Here is a 20,595-nt window from a genome sequence, read left to right on the forward strand (position 1 = left end):
AGTGTATAGCCTGATTCAAAGCTACCCTGGATTCCACTTTTGGCATAAAGGACGGGTTGGTTCGTAAGGAAACTCTGTCCTGATGGAAGATGATAAAAGGCTGCACAGCCATGAGAGCTTGAAGTTCCGATACCCTACGAGCTGAGGTGATAGCCAGAAGGAAAGCTGTTTTCCAGGACATATATTGCAAATCTGATGAGGCAGCTGGCTCAAAAGGAGGCAAGGTCAGCTTTTCTAGAATGAAATTGAGATCCCAAGCAGGTATTGGTTGTTTCCTTGGGGGTTTTAGATTCTTAGCCCCTCTGAGGAACTGTCTTAAGAGGGGGTGAGAGAATAAGGGTGGATCAGTGTTGTATTCTGCAGAAATGGCTGAGGCATGGATTTTGATGGAGGAGAATGAAAGTCCACTGCTTAGCAGCTCAGCTAGGTACTGTAATATTTGAGGTAAATTCAGTTTTCCAGGATCCTGGCCCTTTTTCTCATTCGAGACACAAAACCGTTTCCATTTTGGAGTAAGCTTTTCTAGTAGACGGCCTTCTGGCCTCCAAAATGACATCCTGCACCTCCTTGGAGAGTAGGGTCTGTTGTGATGCTAAGGAATCTTCCATGCGGCTAGATTGAGTGTTTTTAGCTGACTGTGAAGAGTTTTGAAGCTGTGCTGAGTCAGAAGAAGAGGCATTAGAGGCAGGGTCCATGGTGGGGAATGCGTCAGGCTCCTCAGGAGTGGGTACCAGTGTTGTCTTGGCCAGTCTGGAGCAATGAGAATCATCTTTGGTCTGCCTGCTCTCGTTTTTAATAGAACTTTGGGCAGCAGAGGAAGAGGTGGGAAGGCATAAACTGTCATTGATGTCCAACTGAAAGAGAGAGCGTCCACTCTCCAGGCCTTTGGATGAAAAATCCTTGAGCAGAATTTTGTCAATTGGTGATTTTTGTGGGAGGCAAAGAGATCCATGTCTGGCCTTCCCCATGCTTGAATTATCTCTGTAAAAACTTGAGGATGCAACTTCCATTCGTGTGGATCTGACATATTTCTGCTTAGGTTGTCTGCCAACGTGTTTTCCTTGCCTGGCAAGTACTGTGCTTGTAGTTCGATTTGTAAGTCCAGGGCCATGTTCCAAAGTGACATGGCCAGCCTGCATAGGGGGTATGAATGGGTTCCTCCCTGCTTGTTTATGTACCACATTACTGTGGTGTTGTCCGTCCTTATCAATAGTTGACCTGGTTGCAGAAGGTCTTTGAAAGCTATAATAGCATTTATTACTGCTAGCATTTCCTTTTGATTGATGTGAAGGTGCTTTTCTTTTTGGGACCATTTGCCCTGAATGCACCGATCTTTCATGTGCGCCCCCCCCAGGCGTAGTCCGAGGCGTCTGTTGTGATGACTTGATTTGCTTGAGGCTTGCTGAATGGGAGACCTGTGTTTGTTTGGCATGCTTGAGCCCACCACAGAAATTCCTTTTGAAGACATGGAATTAGTGGTATTATTGTTTCCAAACTGTGGCTGTGTTGAGACCATAGGTTTTTCAGGTACCACTGAAGTTTCCTCATATGCAGCTTTGCACATGGGATTAGTAAGATGCAAGATGCCATGAATCCCAGAGCCTGCAGGATTTTCCTTGCAGTCAGCCTGGTGCAATTTGCTAGTGTTCTGAAGTATTGAGTTAGTTGCCCCTGTTTCCCTGGCGTGAGGTAGGCCATCTGGGTGTTTGTGTCCAAGTTGGCACCCAGGAAAATTATTTTCCGAGAGGGTATTAGCTTTGATTTCTTTTTGTTGACTGTGTATCCCAGAGAATTCAGCAACATTATTACACAAGCCAGATGATTCAGAAGAATGTGCTTGCTGTCCGCTTGGATCAGGCAGTCGTCCAAATAGGGGTATATTTGTATCCCTTGAAGTCTGCAGTAGGCAATTACTGATGCCAGGCATTTCGTGAATACTCTGGGCGCAGTAGATAAGCCAAAGGGCAATGCAGAGAATTGATAATGGGTTGAACCTGCAAGAAATCTGAGGTATCTTCTGCAATTTTGTCTGATTGGGACATGCAGGTATGCCTCCTTGAGGTCCACTGTTACCAGCCAAGACTCCTTGCCCAGCATGGGAAGAAGCTGCTGTAGAGTGAACATCTTGAATTTTGGTACGAGTAGAAATGTGTTTAGGATGGATAGGTCCAAAATAGGTCTCCAATCTTTTCCCTTCCTTGGTACCAGGAATAGTCTGGAATAAAAACCTTGACCTTGTTCGCGCGTAGGTACCTCTTGAATAGCTTTCATGTCTATGAGATCTGAAATTTGTCTTTGTGCCTCTGCCCTTTGATTGTGTGGCAGGTTTGGCATGCCTCTCATCTTTGGAAGGTTGTGAAAATGGAATCTGTAGCCTCTGTTTATAATGTCCATGATCCATTTGTCTTTTGTGACAATATGCCAATTTTTTGAAAATAATGCCAGTTTTCCGCCTAAGGGTGCTGCCATTTGAATCTTGCTTGGCATGCAAAGGGGAAAGTCATTGGGCTTGCTTTCTGAATGGTTGCGAGTTATCCTCACCACCTCTTTGTGTAGGAGCTTGCCATTGTCTGCCTCTAAACGATCCTTGGGATTGCCCTCTGCCCCTCGGGCGCCTGTATCTACCTCTTTGAGGTCTGTCCGTGACTGGAAAGGACCAATTTTTGGAAGGCCAATTTCTACTGAAACATGGGGGTTGTACCTGTAGAAAATCTTTCACTGTTTGCATTGATTTAGCCTTTTCCTCCATTTTCCTTAATACCTCCTCAGCATTAGCACCAAATAATACATCCTTTTGTAGAGGGGCATCTAGTAATTTAGCTTTGACATGATCTGGTAAGGTTTGTTCCTTGAGCCAGGCATGTCTACATATGACTGATCCTGTAACAGCAGCTCTACATGAGGCCTCTAGAGCATCAAAACCACATTGTAAGGTATGTTTACCCACTTGTTCTACACTATGCATCAAATCCTGCAACTCCTTCAAGTCTGGTTGTTCAGGTTGTGACATTTTACTTCTCAATTGTGATAACTGAAACTGTTGGTACTTTAGCATATGGAACTGACAGTTTAATGCCCTCATGGTTAAGGTGGCCGAGGTATATACCTTTTTTCCTACCTTTCTAATGATCTGGAATCTCTCTCGGAAGGTAATGGATTTTTAGCAGTGGAGGCCTTAATTTCCTTGGGGCCCTGTGAGATAGTTTCTGGGTCAGCAGCATGGCTTTTGTATAGAAATTGGTGCGAGTCAGGAACCCTGTAGTACCTGTCAGGCTTGACTGGGGCTGGAGGTAGAGAATCCGGGTTAAGGCAGGCCTCCGAGTACACATCATCTAGTATGTCCAAGACAGGAGGTATAGCCAAAGGCCTGTGCTGGGGAAGCAAGAGAAATTCCCTAAGCCTTTTCTTGGAATCTGAATAATCTTGGCCTTCCCAGTGGCAGTGTTCCCTTAAGGTATGCAAAGTTTCCCCAAATGAGTAATCCTCTGGTGGGGATACAGAGGGAATGGACTCCTCTGCATCAGAGTCTTCAAAAGGGGAGTAAGAATGTTCCTGTTCATCAGAGTGCTCTGATATAATGGAGCCCTGATCAGAGGAGGGGGATTCTTCCTCCACTCTGGGCCTTTTGTCCGGGGGTGGTTAAGAACCCCTGATAAGAGTAATTAAATCCTCAGCCATTTTAAGCATCTGTTTTTTAGGCATGGGGCCTGGAGATGGCTCCTGTGTAGCTGGTCTCTTAGAATGAATGGCTGCTTTAGACTTAGTGAAAGCCTTGATGGAAAAAGAAGAGGAAGGTCTGAAGACACCTTGAGAGGAGGTAGACCTGTCCACATTTTGAGATTCACCGCCAAGAGTGGCTTCGGTATCTGTAGTCGGGGTGTGGGCCGAGGAGCCTGCGACCTCGGGCACAGGAGACACCGCCAATGAAGTGTCGTCGGTAGTCAGGGGCTGCGTAGGCGCCTCGCTGAGAACCGGACCACCTGAAGTCAGCTTTGGCGTGTTGTCGGTAGAGGCCGCGGACCTCGTGTGTCGGTCCTTATCTTTGCGCTTTTTAGACAAAACTGGAGTCGGAGTATCCGACGACATAATATAGTTAAATTTTTTGCCAAAGTAATGCTGGGCGAACTCCGCCTGACGCTTAATGGTGCGTTTGTTGAATGTAGCACAAAAGTGACAGACCGAGACGTCGTGGTCTGGGCCTAAACAAGGAATACAGAGGGAATGGAAATCCTTATGCGGTATTTGCTTCCCACATGAAATACAATTATTAACTTTGTCTGACATCGGTCTGAGGCAAGAAAAGTTTCCCCAACGGGGTACTTAACTTTCAAGAAGACTTCGGTTGCAAAATTTTCGTAATTTCAGGAGCTGGCCGACCGGCACTTGCGAACTGCTTCTGCTTCGGGCACCGCGTGGCAAGAAAGACTGAAGAAAATGGCGTCGGCTGGTTCTTTTATACCCCTGTCGCACTGACGTCAGGGAAGAAGCGACGACAACCGACGCCGGACCTAGACTTTGGAATTCGGCCGACCGAGGACCCGCCTGACGGCAGGAGAACCCATCTGTTATGACTGCAGCTGTATGCACGATGAACATCATGCTGGAGGGATAGATTCCTATCCCAAAGACTTCCCATACTCTGGAACAAACTACCTATCTAGATCAAACAAAGCTCCTCATGAGCACTCTAAGAAAAATCTTGATGATTGGATGGGAGATAGGAAATTCACTCCGGGGATCACTTCTGTGGCTCTGCTCGACAGGGGCACAGGAAAATAATTTTCTTGAGTGGCAAAAGCCAGGGTACCGTGTGGCTAGGCTTATATAGGCCCTAGGGCCAATAGCCTAGTACCTACCTATTAAACTGCCTCCTCTGCCTCTGGAGGAGTCATCTCCACGCGAATCTGGTCACTGAGATTTGAGGAACCACATTTGCTTCCCACATCTTTGATTCCTAGAAAAGACTTGTTGAAGAGTAGAAAGCTTGATTCCCATGTCAGACAGAGCTTTTCCTTCTTGCTCGCTGTGGGTAAGCATTTCTTTAACAGATGGACCAAATAAGGATGTGCCATCAAAGGGAGCGCTGATGAAAGAGGTCTTAAAAGGCTCTGCAAAGTCACACAGTCACAACCATGCATGTCTCCTTATGGTAATGTCTGAGCCGGCAGCCTCTGAGGTGTCTTCAGCTGCATGCGAGATCAACCTCATGGAAGCACTGGAAACTGACAAAAGAGTGGTCAGCTGAGAGGATGAGCTCTTGAAATCATTTGCAAACATGGACTCCGAGAATTTGATAGTTCCTTAGTCAAATCTCTCTGAAGTCTTGTGAAATGCACTACATAATTAAGAGACCTCAAGGCAAAGGTCACTGAGGCAAAAACTCACTTTTACAAATCTTTCCAGCACCCTAGACTCGCCGTTTGGCAGATGCCTTTGACCCATTTGTTGTGTGCTCTGCACTTCTGTTTCCAGTAGGTGCCAGCATTGCAGCAAGCCAGTTCATCATCCTCCCTTTTTTATTTTTGTGGAGCAGTGATTTTGTTTTCCCTGGGAAAAAAATTGCTGTGCCATGTCTCCGATATTTAGTGATTTCAGCTTTCAGTGTTCGATAAAAAAAAGTTTGCTATTTTTATCTTTTGGTCTGTAATACAGACCCAGTATTAATATTATTCTTAAGAAAACTTTTACTTGCCATGACTACCAACTCCTGTACTTAAACAGCTAGCATTGGAACAACTGGCTGATTCTGGTTCATCCTTTCTAGGGGAGGATGATGAACTGGCTTGCTGCAATGCTGGCACCTACTGGAAACAGAGGTGCAGAGCACACAACAAATGGGTCAAAGGACATGCTAGTCTCCGTCAAGCCATGTTTATATGGCAGTTTTCATAAGGAAATCACAGAATACCCTCACATTTCTGTGAATGCAAGTCAAATCCTGGAGAGGACTATGACCAAAAATAGAAAAAAACATAGCAGTTGCCTAGTGGAGGAATGAAAGGGATGAACAACTCTGGGAGGTATGAAGGCAGTGAGAATAAAAACGATATTTAAAACAAAGGCCATAAATGAAATCTATAAAAAAAGCACTCAGCAATTAGAGCTACTAAGCAGTATAAATTTATCTGGCATGAAATGAGGGGGCTAACAGTATTCAACCAAGAAGTACTGAAGACACTGAAACACACAGAATATATATGGGAATCTCCCACCGCCTACTCTGAGGAACTTCCATAGTGCAAGGCTTGCAGGGAACAGTGCCACTCATGGAAAAATCTGTGCGAATTTTGGGAAACAAATAGTAGATAAAAAGAAATCTTATATTCTGTTGTCAGAAAAAGATACTGACTTCCTGGCAGTTTATAAGATACTGACTTCCTAGCAGTTTATATGTGCACATTTCATCTGAAATGCAGCAGCACTGCAAATGCATGCTCACAAGTTAATGGCAACTCCAGAAGCCAAGAATAAATACAAGATACTCATGAAATACATGTTCTAAATTCCACTAAGAAATCTCCAGCTACCTGCAGCAGTTCTACCATGAAAGCTCCTTCTAATTTCTAATACTTGGTGCATTGAAATATTCTCAGTGCTGCAGATGCAAAACCTTGTCTACAATAAGAAAATAATGAAATGAATGCTACACTCCTTGACAACTCCCAACAAGTAATTTGCTAACCTTATGGAAACTTTTTTATTCACTTAAGCAAGTAAACCCTCTTGGCACAGGCCACTGTTCAGTAGCAACCCAGGAGCACTGTACTGTTAAACGACCTGTTCAGAAGACCACAAAAGGCAAACCGAGACTGAGGGAGTCAAACCCTGGACTATAGGATGAAGCTCATTACCTACTCACAGCCTTAATTCTCTGTATTGAGCTGGCAAACCTTCTCCCACACAATTCAACAGGAATGTCTTAAGACCTTATGTCAAGTTTTCATCAGGCTGCACTCAAGTCTTATACCTCACACCTCATCAGTCAGCTTTCCCACTGTATACTGAATTGACACTGTGATTAATGGCCTACAGACATGACAATGCTATCATCAGAAAAAAAAATTACAGAAAAGGTAAATTGCTTATGAAGCATTTCCAACCACGTGACAAAGGCCTGCATTCTTCATTAATGACATACAAAGTCCAGTGAATATAGTCTATAAATGTCAGCAATGCTGCTTTACAACAGCACAAGCCATCTACTTTTTTACATACCCCATTTATGAGCAAGAAAGTGAAAAGGAAACAAAATTGCCAGTTCCTGCCTACCTTCCAAAATATGTAGCAGTTTTTTTTCTGGTAAAAGTTCAAGTTGTTCTAAACAAAGGTGCTTAATTTCTTCTATGGAACAACTCTGTAAAAAGAAAAATGGCAGTCAGACATGATGCATTAAATCTTAGACTACACCAATGTGCCACTAAAGTAATATGAGCAAGCTGCAATTTACTTAGTCAACCACTTCAGAGTCAATCATCGCACTTGTATGCAAGGTTCACAGATCACAAAAACAATGCAACCTAAAACCATCAAGAAAATAAAAAGGCACATTCCAACATCTAAACACTAACATGGATGTTCCCCAAAACTGCAAGTCCAAGAGCCCCTGGAAAGTAATGTTGTGTGCAAGTAACAAACCAAAACAACAGCTCTTTGGGCAAACACTGCATCTTGCAAAATAGTAAGATATGCACAATTTTCTACGCACTACACCTCAGTCTCGAGTACATTACTTTCATACAGTGACCTCTTGGTGGGAAAACAGTGATTTTAAGCAGCTTCTCCTGAAATAATAGAAATGTATGTCAACCTGTATAAATACACAACCGCATTTCTCCATCTCTAATCCTCTCAACACAAAATTCAGAGTAAACTAAAATCACACCCGATTATATAACTACCTGCATTATTTAAAACAAGTTAAATATAAAATAATACTATTGGGAGATAGTGTGATGCAATCAGCAGCAAAGACTTAAGACACAAAAGATATATCATTACCATTCCAGTTGATCAAAGAGAAGACTTACTTGTGATTATGTAAAATACCTGACCTTGTGAAACTGAAGTCTTCAATACCACGTATCATTATTACAAAAGATCTAGAGTTTTATGTAATTGATAGTTTCTGTATTGTACTGATGTACTGTTGTCGGAGCTAGACCAAGTCCTAGAGGCTCCACTGTAAAGAGACTACACTGACTTTTCTTCTGTTTATTAGAAGGACTGCTGCCTTCCTTCGCCCCTCCAAAACAAACAGTTCAACACAGACAGACAGTGGAGGTAAAGGGGGTAGCAGCCTCACTCACAAATGGAATTAACAAAAAAAACCTCACAAACTTTCAGAATGTTATGTTGGCAATGTCTACCAAATTAAGCTATTGCCATAGCATTCTTAGAGCTATACAATGTTCTAAATGAATGCTCCTTGATGGTTCATATTTACATTACTAAGAACAATCCAGTAAAGATGGACAATGTAGGGAACTGTGTCTCTCCCTCAAAGACCAGATATAAAGCAGATAAATACTTACTGTAATATTTGATATGGCAAAAAACTCTGACAGTCCCTATGGCTGGGATCAGGCTAAAAAAAAGAAGTTATGTACTCACCATAGCGTTCCATGTGTGTTGTCCATCTTCGCCTTCAATCTTACTAGGATGGGTTCGGATCCAATCCTCTGATCCGACTTGGCCTTTATATCCAAACGCAAGGTCTTCTACCAGCTCGTGGCTAAACCCTATCCCAGCATGCACCAGGAAATCTCCCCAGATCTTGTTTGCAGTTATAAAAGCAGTATGAAAATAATCACACTTGAATAACTCAGAGTGCAATGAAGAAGGCCAGAGAATAACGGGATCCAATTGTACCAACTTGGTCTTCCAGGAGTGAAAATGGCTGGGGGAATGGAGGGTGGGATGGAAGAATGAAGGCGAAGATGGACAACACACATGGAATGTTATAGTGAGTACATAACTTCTTTATGTGTTGTTGTCCTATCTCGCCTTCATTCTTACTAGGATGGGACAGCATCCTTAGCACCATCTTTCTTGGGTGGCTCAAGGGAGAATATTCTTTAGAATCATGGAACCAAAAGATGCCCTGTTCCTGGAGGCCAAATCGACTTTGTAATGAGTGATAAAGGTATGTGGTCTTGCCCATGCTGCCGCAGCACAAATGGTACAGACTGGTAGTCTAGCTAGAAAGGCGGATGAGGCTGCAATGGCTCTTGTAGAGTGGGCTTTAACTCTTTTAGGGAAATCGCTGTTTTGTGAGTTACAGATGAAAGTTATGCAATTTGAAAGCCATTTTGAAGTGTCACCTTAGAGAATGAAGTACCTTTCTTTGAATCTGAAAAACAGATAAATAGCTGGTCAGATTTTCTGAAGTTCTTAGTCCTGTGCAAGTACAGATGCAACTCTCTGCACATCCAGTTGATGTAACGTGTATTCTGCCTTATTCTCGTAATTTGGGTAAAAGACTGGCAGCTTTATAAATAGGTTCAAATTTGATTCTTAACAAACTTTTGGCAAAAAGGAAGGGCTTGTTCGTAAGGACACCCTGTCTCTATGGAAAAGTAAGTAGGGGGGGCTTTATTGACAAGGCTTGTAGCTCTCACACCCTCCTAGCAGAGGTAACTGCTATTAAGAAAATAGTTTTCCATGTCAACAACTTGAGTTCGCAAGATGATGCTGGCTCAAAAGGGGGAAAAAGTAAATGAGATAGGATGAAATTCAAGTCCCATGGTGCTGGGGCGTCTCTGATAGGTAGTCTTAACAATAAAGTACCTTTAAGAAACGCTTTGCATAGTCTATGAGACAATGTTGAGGCCAGATTCACCTAGATGAAAACTGGAGATTGCTGCTAGTTGAACTCTAATGGTAGCTGCACCTGCACCCTCGTTATAAGTTTGCTAGGAATTATAGGATGGAACTGACTGGGCAGAAAAGGGATCAATGTAGTTATGAGAACCCCATCAGGAGAATATTTTCCATTTGCTTCTAAATATCTTTCTTGTTGAAGCCTTATGAGAAGAAATTAGAATGTGTAACTGATGAAAAGAGGTTAGGAAACCTGGCTATTGTTGGAATCGGAGCAGCCAAGCTGTCAATTTAAGGGTCTGAAGGGAAGGATAGAGCATTACTGAAGCATGAGTCAAAAGGTCTGCAACTGAGTCCAGAATCCAAGGCTCCTCCTGAAAATAAGGCCACAGGAAGGAGAACCAGATTTGATGAGGCCAGTATGGGGTGATGAGTATCAAGTCCCATCCCAAGCAATTGGCTTTCTGAAGTACTTTGGGTATTAATGGAAAGAGAGGAAAAGCAGAGGAGACCAGAGGGCCAATCGTGAACAAGTGCATCTCTTGGTGATTCCCCCGGAAGGGGGAATAAGGGCAAAGTAGCTGCTGCATTTGGCATTCATGGATGTCGCAGCAAGGCTGGCCCCATTTGTGGAAAATGTTTTCCACTACTTCCTGTTTTAGGGACCACTCGTGAGGCATCAGAATCGCTCTGCTGAGACTGTCTGCTATCACTTTGGATTTCCTCGGGATGTGCATTGCTATAAAAAATGGTGGGAGAAGGTCACCCACTGCCATACTCTCAGGGCCTCTCCACAAAGGGGGTAAGATCTGGTTCCTCCTTGTTTATGTACCATACAACTGACATGTCTGTCTATACTGCAAAAGCTCCCAGCAGAAGAGAGTCCTGGAATCCTTGCAACGCTAGAAGCACCACTCTCATCTCTAGGACATTAATGTGCAAATGGGCCTTGTGATCCGGCCAGATGCCTTGGACCGTCTTTCCCAGATAATGCCCCCCCCCCTCCACCCTGAGAGGCATCCATGGTCACTGTGGCCAGAGGATGGGGAAGTATACAAATGGTCGACCTAGAATCACATGAGTGGAGTAAAGCTACCAACGAAGGTCCTTTTTGCAAGTTTCTGTTAGTATTTTGTAGGACATCCGCAATTCTTGCATTGACCACTGAGTGGACAGTAGCCACTGAAGAATTCTCATATGTAGACGTGCTAAGGGGATCAGAGTAATTGCTGCTGCCATGATCCCCAAGACTTTTAGGACTATCCTTGGTTGAGCCTTTTTCTTCGTGAGAAGATTTAAAATCTGATGTCTTAGAACTTGAACTCTTTCTAGAGTAAGTCTGGCCGTCATGTTTGTTGATTCCAATTGTGCTCCTATAAACACGACATCCTGAGAAAGCAGCAAGGCAAATTTCTTGTAGTTTATTGTAATTCCTAGGTGAGAGCAGAGCTGCAAGGTGGGGTCTCTTGCTTTTATTAGTAGATGATCAGTGGTGGTGGTTAGCAGCCAGTTGTCCAAGTATGGAAACACCCAGAATCCTAGGTGTTTCAATTGAGCCATGACTACTGCCATACATTTCGTGAACACTCTGGGGGCTGTAGTGAGGCCAAAATGTAGAGCTCAAAACTGGTAGTGATTGGCTGCCAACCAAAAGTGCAGGTGTCTCCTGGATCGCCTGTCCATTTTTTTATGTGGTAGCATCCTGGAGGTCTATGGAGCACATCCAATTGTCTTGTCCCATAAAAGGGAGTATTGACTGCAGTGTTACCATCTAGAACTTGGACTTTCTTACCAATTTGTTTAAATTGCTGAGATCCAGAACTGGTCTCCAGTCCCCTGTTTTCTTTGGCACTAAAAAGAATACCGAGTAAGTTCCAGATCCTATTTGGTCTGCGGGGACTGTTTGGATAACTCTTGTCTAGCAACTTTTGAATTTCTAACATTGCCTGTTCCTTTTGACTGGGTGGAACGTCTGGCATCTTTTTTATATTTGGGGAAGGGGAAGGAAAGGGGTATGTAGTAACCTCTGGATATGATGCTTTGCACCCATTTGTCTTTTATTTGTTGCCAGGCTTCTGAGTACAAAGACAAGCAGCTCCCAACTGCTTCCAGTGATGGACAGGCGGGCCTCCTTTCAGGTGCGCTGAAAGAGGTTACTAAAGAAAGATTCTCTGTCGCCCTAATTCTGCAGACCCCCTCTGCCGTGTGGTCAGAACCTTCCATTACTGGTTCCCCTTCTACCCCTCGAGGAAGATTCACCACGTGTGTCCTGGAAAGCTCTCTCACATTTTCAAAACCACATTTTGCCACTTCCTTTCTTACCTTTGGGATAAGGTCTGGTAGGCAGAGAAAAACGGACTCCTACGGCAGACAGAGTCTTTCCTTCTTGCTCACATCTGGTTAGTGTGTCCTGACTTTGGGCCCAAACAGGGACAAGCCATCGAATGGGGCATTCACAAAGGAAGATTTAAAGGGCTCCATGAAGTCACACAAGTGAATCCAAGAATGTCTCCTTAGGGAAATTCCTGAACCCGCTGCTCTACTTGCTCCATCCGCTGCATAAGCAATCAGTCTCATGGAGGAGTTGACAACTGAGTTTAAGGTAGAGAGCTGAGAGGAACGTTTATCTGAAATCCCTTCAGCTACTGAACCTTGGAGAGTATTTCCTAGCTTTGTCAGGAGGCCTCTCTGTAATCTAGTAAAATGGGTAAGGTAATTCAGCGATCTGAGGGCAAAGATCGCTGATGAAAAAATGCACTTTCCATATCTGTCCATTGTATAAGACTCCCTGTTCGGTGGATGAACAAAAGAAAATGTCTCAAGAGTTCCTTCTTGGTGGCTGCAGCCACCACCATAGCATCTACAGTGCAGTGGTGCAACAGCAGCATTGTCGCCTCACAACAAGAGGTTCTCTGGTTCGATTCTCAGCTGGAGTGCCTTCTATGCGGAGTCTGCATGTCCTCCCTGCGTTCTTGTGGGTTTCCTCTGGGTGTTCCAGTTTCCTCCCATGTTCAAAGACATGCATCTGCAGCATTTCTCCCTGGGCCTCCACTGAAAATTGGCTATGTTCCAAGTTGAACAAGCAAGACAATTAACCAACTAATTTGGCAAATTTGCATCAGGTTCTGGATGTATCAAAAAAGCTGAATATAATTATTTTCTCTTCCATCCTCTCTTTTTTTCTTAATCTAGTAAGAAAGGCAAAGAACAGTGCCAATTTGGTAACTGCTTACCTGAAGAGGCCAGCTCTGGTGGCACAGAGGGACAAACCCCCGGATTATAGTCCAGGCACTACAAGGGATTAGCAGTAAAGGTGACTGATAAAGATGGCAGGGGAGGAAAGGCATGTCAATCCAGTGGGAGAGGCAGAGGAGGACCCATACAGTTACAACACCTAAGAGGAGGGTCGGCATTACTGTAAGTCTCCTGGCGCACACTTTTAATTCACCAAGCCACCTCTTTGTGGTACCCTTTATTAGTAAATATACAAGTGTACGCACTCAAAAGCAGAAGGTGTTGTGGGGCCTTGTAGTGATGCAGATGGCTCGCATCCCATTCCAGCCAGTGGGTAAGGTTAGGCTATATTAACCTCCTCACTGCTAGGATGCTACTAAGGGAACAAGCAACCCTCCTGGCTGTCTGTATGTCCACTCCTCCAAATGGATCTCACTCCTGTACTGGGATACCTCTATATAGGGTAAATTAATGTGTACAGTCTGACTGGGGAAGGCATGACGGTCAGCAGTCACGGAGGCAAAAAAAAACCTCTAGAAAAAAAAAAACGATCTAAAGAATTGCTATTTTGTTAATAAACATCTTTACATGCTAAATTAAATTATTTTCAGAAAATCATCTTTACAACAAGAGTGAACCTCATTTAAGCTTCACTAGTACCAATGCTTGCTAACAACTTAAAAAGCTAATTTTGCTGCAAACCCAACTGGAATGTTGTTTTCATACTGGCAAACTGGTGCTTGGGTTAGACCTACTGAACTCAAAAGTACAGTTGTGCAAATTGCACTCACCATTAACAGTAGGCTTTTTGAATTCCTCACTGCTGCAGTAGCCTTTAGGCTAAACTGGGCCACTTTCAAAAGCTCAGGTCCCTCCCACACCTCCACTTTGACTGCCTATCAAACAGCCTCAGTAGAAGGAAAATCAGCAAAGTGGAAAATCTTCAGGACTTTCTTACCAAAAAGTTTAGTGGTGTACTCATCTTGAAATAAAACAAGAAAACCACCACCAAACTATTTCTTAATAAAAACAGAAGAGGGATAGGGGGTGGATGTAGCAAATGCAGCCGTGAGGAAATCAAAAATCTACTCGTATGGATATGTGCAATTCACACAACTGCACTATGTTCACTATTACCACTGGTGCACTAGCCTTTAAGCTACATGGGTTTATTACCAAAGCCTATCCAACCTGGGAGGAAGAAAGCCAGTCCTGGATATAGCAAAAAATCCCAGTGTAAAATACATTACAAAGATATGTACAAAGGACAGTACAGTTGCCTCTACGGAATATTTATAGAGTCCACTCCTTTCCAAAATGCCATCAAAGAAGACAAGGCCGTAGTGAAGTGCACCTTGACACTGCCTGGAACTGGTTTAGTAAGGTGGGTATAACAAATTGCCATGGCCTAGAACAACCAACAAGAAATAGTATGTTTTGATATGGGTTGCCCATTCTTAGCCCCAGCATAAGAAATAAATAGGTGATCAGCATTTCTACAAGACTTAGATCTGACAAGATAGTACCTGTGATGTGTAACATGGCCAGAGTATGTAGAATCCTTTCTCCCTGGAATCAAATGTCAGGACAGAACACTGGTAGACTGATGGCTTGATTTAAGTAAACTTTGAAACAACCTTGCATATGAATGAGGGTTTTCCTGTTATCCTATCCATAAGGAAGACAGATAGGGCTTGCCCACCATCAAAGCCTGCAGATAGCTCTTTGCTCTGACACGTGCAAGGAAACAGTCCCAAGTATTTTGTTTTTATGTAATAAACCTTAAGTATGTTAATTATCAGGTTCCAATGAAGGTGTGGATAACACTTCCAGCAGAAATGTAGTATCCCAGAAAGGAGTACAACCTGTATGCATGGTGAACTCAGGTGTAACACTCATTTCAGAAAGTGTGTTTTTTTTTAATAAAAAACAGAAGAAAGTGGCACGCTCCTGGGAAGACATGCTGACATGGCCATTAAAAGGTACCCTTTAATGAGTACAGATGGCCAGAGGCCAATAACTCACAAACAGTTGAGCACCACTGGTTATAAATTCCTACCAGGACCTCTGGTTATTGGGTAGGCACCAATTAGAAAATCTTTTCCACAACCTAATATGGCTTTTCCAGTAGCAGGATTTCCTGTCTCCATTAGTAACAGCAGCATTTCCTCTAAAAAGAGGGTACCCGAAAGATCTTACCAGGCAGACAGCTGAATGTATGTTAGAATGGGGTGCAACAAACTACACCCCCCCAAGTAGATTCAGATCGTGAGGAAACTTTTGATAACTGCCCTTAGCCAGTTTCATAAAAAAAGGGAAAACCAATACTGGCTAGGCCAAAAAGTGGTCATCACAAATACTTGGAGAGTTCTTCTGAATTTTCAGAATTACCACGGACCAAAGTGAAAAGGGTGGAAATGCAAAATAGGAACACTCCCAAACAATCAAATGAAAAAGCATGTGTTGCATAGTTTGTTTTGAAAGGAGGCAAACATACTTCCAGATCAATTCCTAGAAGACCCTCATTCAATCTGTAATAGTATCTATCCTGCACCTGCTCAGTTTGTAACAATATTTTTCTCTGACAGGAAGTACAATGGTTGAAGGGTTAAAGAAAGTTAACTTCCAAGCGATCACAGTCAACCTGCATAGAGGTAAGCTTCATGCCTACTAGTCTTTCATACTTATGTACTTTGGTCTTAACCCTCATATAAACTGTACCACACCCCACTCCCCACACACTAAATCTGAAGAGTCTGAAATTAAACATTTACTTGGAGGATGAGGAGAAAAAGTGAGACGTGAATTTACTTGTTTATACAATCTTCAAAGTGCAGTTCCAGAAATACCAACGAGTCCAACTGGCTGTATTTTTTTTTCATAAATTCTACCTCATTTAACAGGACAACAGAATCAAGAGAATAATGGATCACAAAAGCTGAGAAACTTTCTGTCCCAAGCCTGAGACTGAAAAGAGAACCTCATGAAGATTTCCAAACAGTACTCACCTTCTCCTTCAATAATAAAGTCAGCTGATGCAGATAGTCCATAATACATTCCAGAAAAAAGACATTTTTCTCAGTATCTCTGCAATAAGAATCATTTACTGTAACTTTATTTCTAATCATATTCAGGTTATTGTAATAGTGTTAGAATTCACACTAAACTTCTTAAATTTCACTCTTTATTATCTGTTACATTTAATCTCCCCGATACTATTAGATCTGGCTAAAATATTAGATGTTTTTATTAAATTATGCATACCTCTTGGAGTCGCTGTAGAAGTAGGACACGCTAGTTTTTTTAATGCCAGGCCAATGTTGAGTATTAATGTTTCCTGGTATTTCAAGTTCAATTTTTTCATTACATTTAGTATATACTAGTCCTTTATTGATATTTTGTTGTGATCAAGTACAATTTTTCATGTAATTCTAATAAATCTTAACCCCACTGCTCAACTCTTCTTCTATAGGTTCATAGGTAAGTATTAGGCTAGCTGCTCTTATGGGCACTTTAAGCCCAGCCAACTTCCCTTTTTGTGCTTGAATTAACTTATCCCATTTGGTTACACATTGGCCTTACCCATCTCATGGTCGATAATTATATATTACCCTTAATAAGAATAACTGAGATCATACCACAGATATTTGAGGGGACCCATGCAAGGGATAAAGAATTTAGGAGCGTCACCTGTCCATTAGTAGAACACGGGGTGGTCCTGGGGTAAATTTGCTATTTCCCATCCGTAGTAATAAGATGTGCTTGAATATGGACAGGGACAAACTTTGTTTAACTGAATGGGAAGTCTGTTGACAGCTGTGGTTTCTTTGTGAGATATATATGTCCCTCCAAACCATTCTGTGAGGCTGCAGAAGAGGTTTAGATCCCTAGACCAAGTACTTCTGATGCCATTTCACTTGCTGATGTGCAGTAAATCAGTTATGAGTCAGAGGATGCCTTGTGTGCCAGATAAAGGTCCCTTCGTAGGGGTCTGTAGGATACCGAATATAGTGACAGGGCTTTGAGCCAGTCCACATACGACACTTTGTTTAGGCCTTGTATCCCTTCAGTAAGGTATGTCTGTGGGTGTTCCAGTTGTTGCAAGTGTACTGACAGACCCATACCAAAGGGGGCATGATATTCGATGATTGGCCTAATGATGGCTGTGTAAAGGGGGACAATGACATCCTGGATATAGACACAACCCCTTTGTTTATAAGCTGTGCAATACAGAAGGGCTTTCTTACAACAACAGACATATGTTGGTCAAAATGTAGGTCACTGTCCATGTAAGTTCCCAAATCTTGAACCACTGCATCAACTTTTAGGGGTATATCGTCAATGTGGCAGTTACCTGGGGTAGATGATGTCAAAAATGATACAATAATGCATTTTTGTCATCAGTTATTTATTTTGAACAAACCTTCCCACAAGATGGCTAAGTCATTCGGGGATTCAATGACTGTTCCTAGCTTGCAGTCATCTGCAAATTTAGTCAGCCAGAGCCCTTTGGTATTGGCGTTTATTTCAGAAAAGTAGATGCCAAAAAGGAGAGGTTTCAATACAGAACCCTGGAAGACTCCACTAATGAATAGTCTACTGTGAAGGTAGCTTCCCATATTTTAATATCCTGAATCCTATTTGTGACCCAGTTGGCAATCCAGTGGGTAAAATAGGGGTTTATTCACATTTTGCTTAGCTTTTCTACTATATACCCGAGTGGGGAACTGTATCAAAAGCTTTGGCTAGGGTGAGGTATGTGATACGAATTGCTTTACCTTCATCCACTGCTTTGGTGACCTTTTAAAAAAAAAAAATCCACAAGGTTGAGTACGCATGACCTGCCCTGACAAATCCAAACTGAGATGGTTCTAGTGTGTGTGTAAGTTTGCTATGTCCATGATAAGTCTTTCCCTGGCTTTGCATATCAGGCTGGTCAGACTTGTGTCTGTAATTGCCTGGGTCTGTGGAAGGTTCTCCCTTATGCAGGGAATGACTGTAGCTATTCTCCATTCACTAGATACAAAACCTGTATGGAAGCCAAGATTAAATAGCATTGTAAGGGATGTGGCTAAATCGAGATCCACGCTACGTAAGATGCAACCAGGGATATTGTCAGGATTCATCAATGCAGTATTTTTAGCTTTTGATAACACTTTTAGGACTTGGTCTTTTGTGATGGCTGGAGGTGAGTCAGTTTCAGGTATATCTTGAGGGAAAGATAGAGGGGAAAGAGGGATAAAATTAGAGCAAAATTTAATCAGCCAGTATGTTCACTACATCTTCAGCCTTAGTGTAGGTAACATCATAGTGTAGGTAACACCATTCACATCAGCTCAGCACATTGCTGTGTTGTGCTTTTCAGATTATGAACATAACTAAAAAAATATCTTCCTTTTATACTTTATTTCTTACTTTGATTTACTTTTTCCTATCTCTTATCATTCTTGCATTTTTCAGCATTTCCCTTATTAATCTATTTCAAACTTTCTCTTATCCTAGTATTTTTAAGTTCACTAAAAGTAATATGCAAATAATTTCTTTATGGAAGCCTACCAAAAAATATGAAAGTGTTTAGAATTAAATTATAATCAGCACCCTCACATAGTTGATCCAGAAAGTCAGATGTTCACAATCAGATCATACATATGTGAGATAACTATAAAGTGAATGTCATACAAAGATGTTAGAAAACTATTAAACTACATAACTGTGAAAGTGCAATTTTATCACAGTATTTTAGTAATCTTCCTTGAATCAAGTGAATGCATTAAAATGCAGTTTTATAAACAAAACAGGAATACTACATGCAGCTGATTACTTTTAAATTAGTGTACCACCCTTCTGATTTTTACATTCGCTTCTAATATCTCTGATTGTACTTGCTTACTAGAGGTCTCCAGTTTATGAATGATATAAGAAATTGTAGAATATTGCTTTTATACTGTTACTACTGCTACTCATTTTTCCATATAATTAAAAACTTTAATTTTTACTTCCTTAAAATATAGAGTATTATGATCTGTTCACTGATCATAACACGTTTATTGTGTGTTCAAGACACATTTGCCAAGAAATTCACCTCAAGTGAAGTTCTAGAGGTGAATCTTGGCATCCACATTAAGAACACATAATTTAGGGTTATGACTGCATCCGATCATAATTCTTTGAAGTACATGCAGCTTTTTCTTCTTCATGTACTAATAGTTACAGTAAAAAAAAAAAAAAATAGCAAAGCTGTTTTGACAAGGCATAAAGCACTTGGCCACTTAGCAAGCGCCGTCAGAAAGAGAGTGTAACACAATCCATTACATTTACACTCACCTTATCATGGTGGCAAACTGTCCAGATTTTCACAGAATATCTAGATTTTTGCCTCGTTTGTTTGGTCTGTTCCTCATAAAGACAGTGGTTATAAGAGAAATCATGCAGGACTGAAGACATTAAACAATGGCATATATTTAGATTTCAAACTTTGTATCCTTCAGAAAATACAGGGGGGATATACATCCTGTTAGTCTAGTAACTTTCTTAGTTTGCAAGAGGAAGGGACACCTTACTGGCATGGACAGCAGACAGAACCATGCTGTCATTTACTGATTCATCTGTACTGGCTGACCACAGGACTTGACCTTAACTTCGGCAGGGGGGTGCTTAACATTTGTTAAAGGCCGGTGTTGTGCCACTCTAGCGCTTAAGTGATTTGTCTTTTTGTGAATATCAGAGCATAATGACCACACTCCATGCACTACATTCTTGTTAAAAATGTGCACAGACATCAGTAGTCATACATAAGACTAATCCGTTTTTCTGAACGTTTCCATGTCCCATACAATATTAAGGCTGAATATTTGCAGCATTTCTTATAAGACATTATAAGTTGAACTCTGTGTGAATACTGTGTTTAAGAAAAGGAAAACCAAAGCTTTAACAATGTTTTTACATATATTTCATTCTTGACTGCCCTAATATCACTACCTAACCAGCTTAAATTGCCTGAACTCTGCAAACCTGTCTACAGAAAGACAGACGGGGAAACTATTACGCAGTAAGCGCAAACTCTGTGTGGGAACAAAGTAAATTCAGGTAAACAGAAACTTCTGCTTGTTGGGAAAGTGATGATTTTAAAAGTAAACCTAGTTCTTCTTTCACAAGAAAGCTCAAAGCAGTTAACAGGCCATCCAACATATTAGACAGTACTAACATAGCCAGCTTATAAATGATTGCCAGTCTTACAGCATCATACAAGGGGTGTAGGTAGAAATTTACATTTTGTACTCGCATCTAATGTTGTTGCCCTCCCCACCCATTTATTTTAAAAATGTACTCATCTCTCAAAATGCTACCCCAGACATACAGGAAGGGATAAGTTATTTGCAACTATTACCATTTATACCCATAAAAAAGCTCTTTGTACAGGTGTATTCCTTTAACTGAAGCACTCCTTACATATTTCCATACTGTAAATATTCATTTACAGTTTTAAACATTCTGTGATTGAGTGTTGAGGTTTCCAAGAGATGCTCAAAAAATGTACACATT

At 41.8% G+C, this 20,595-nt stretch overlaps 1 protein-coding gene across 1 annotated transcript in view; it reads right to left on the bottom strand.

The window, feature by feature from the left end:
• Positions 1–20,595, bottom strand: part of CAAP1 (caspase activity and apoptosis inhibitor 1) — a 798,772-nt gene that overhangs the window by 688,401 nt on the left and 89,776 nt on the right. Inside the window, exon 3 of the mRNA XM_044061442.1 lies at positions 7,270–7,354. Coding sequence (XP_043917377.1) covers positions 7,270–7,354 — 85 coding nt within the window. The remainder of the gene's footprint in view (positions 1–7,269; positions 7,355–20,595) is intronic.

The sequence above is a fragment of the Protopterus annectens genome, chromosome 2.part0 (assembly GCF_019279795.1).
Source record: "Protopterus annectens isolate FY-2018-M chromosome 2.part0, PAN1.0, whole genome shotgun sequence".
NCBI classification, from domain to species: Eukaryota; Metazoa; Chordata; order Ceratodontiformes; family Protopteridae; genus Protopterus; species Protopterus annectens.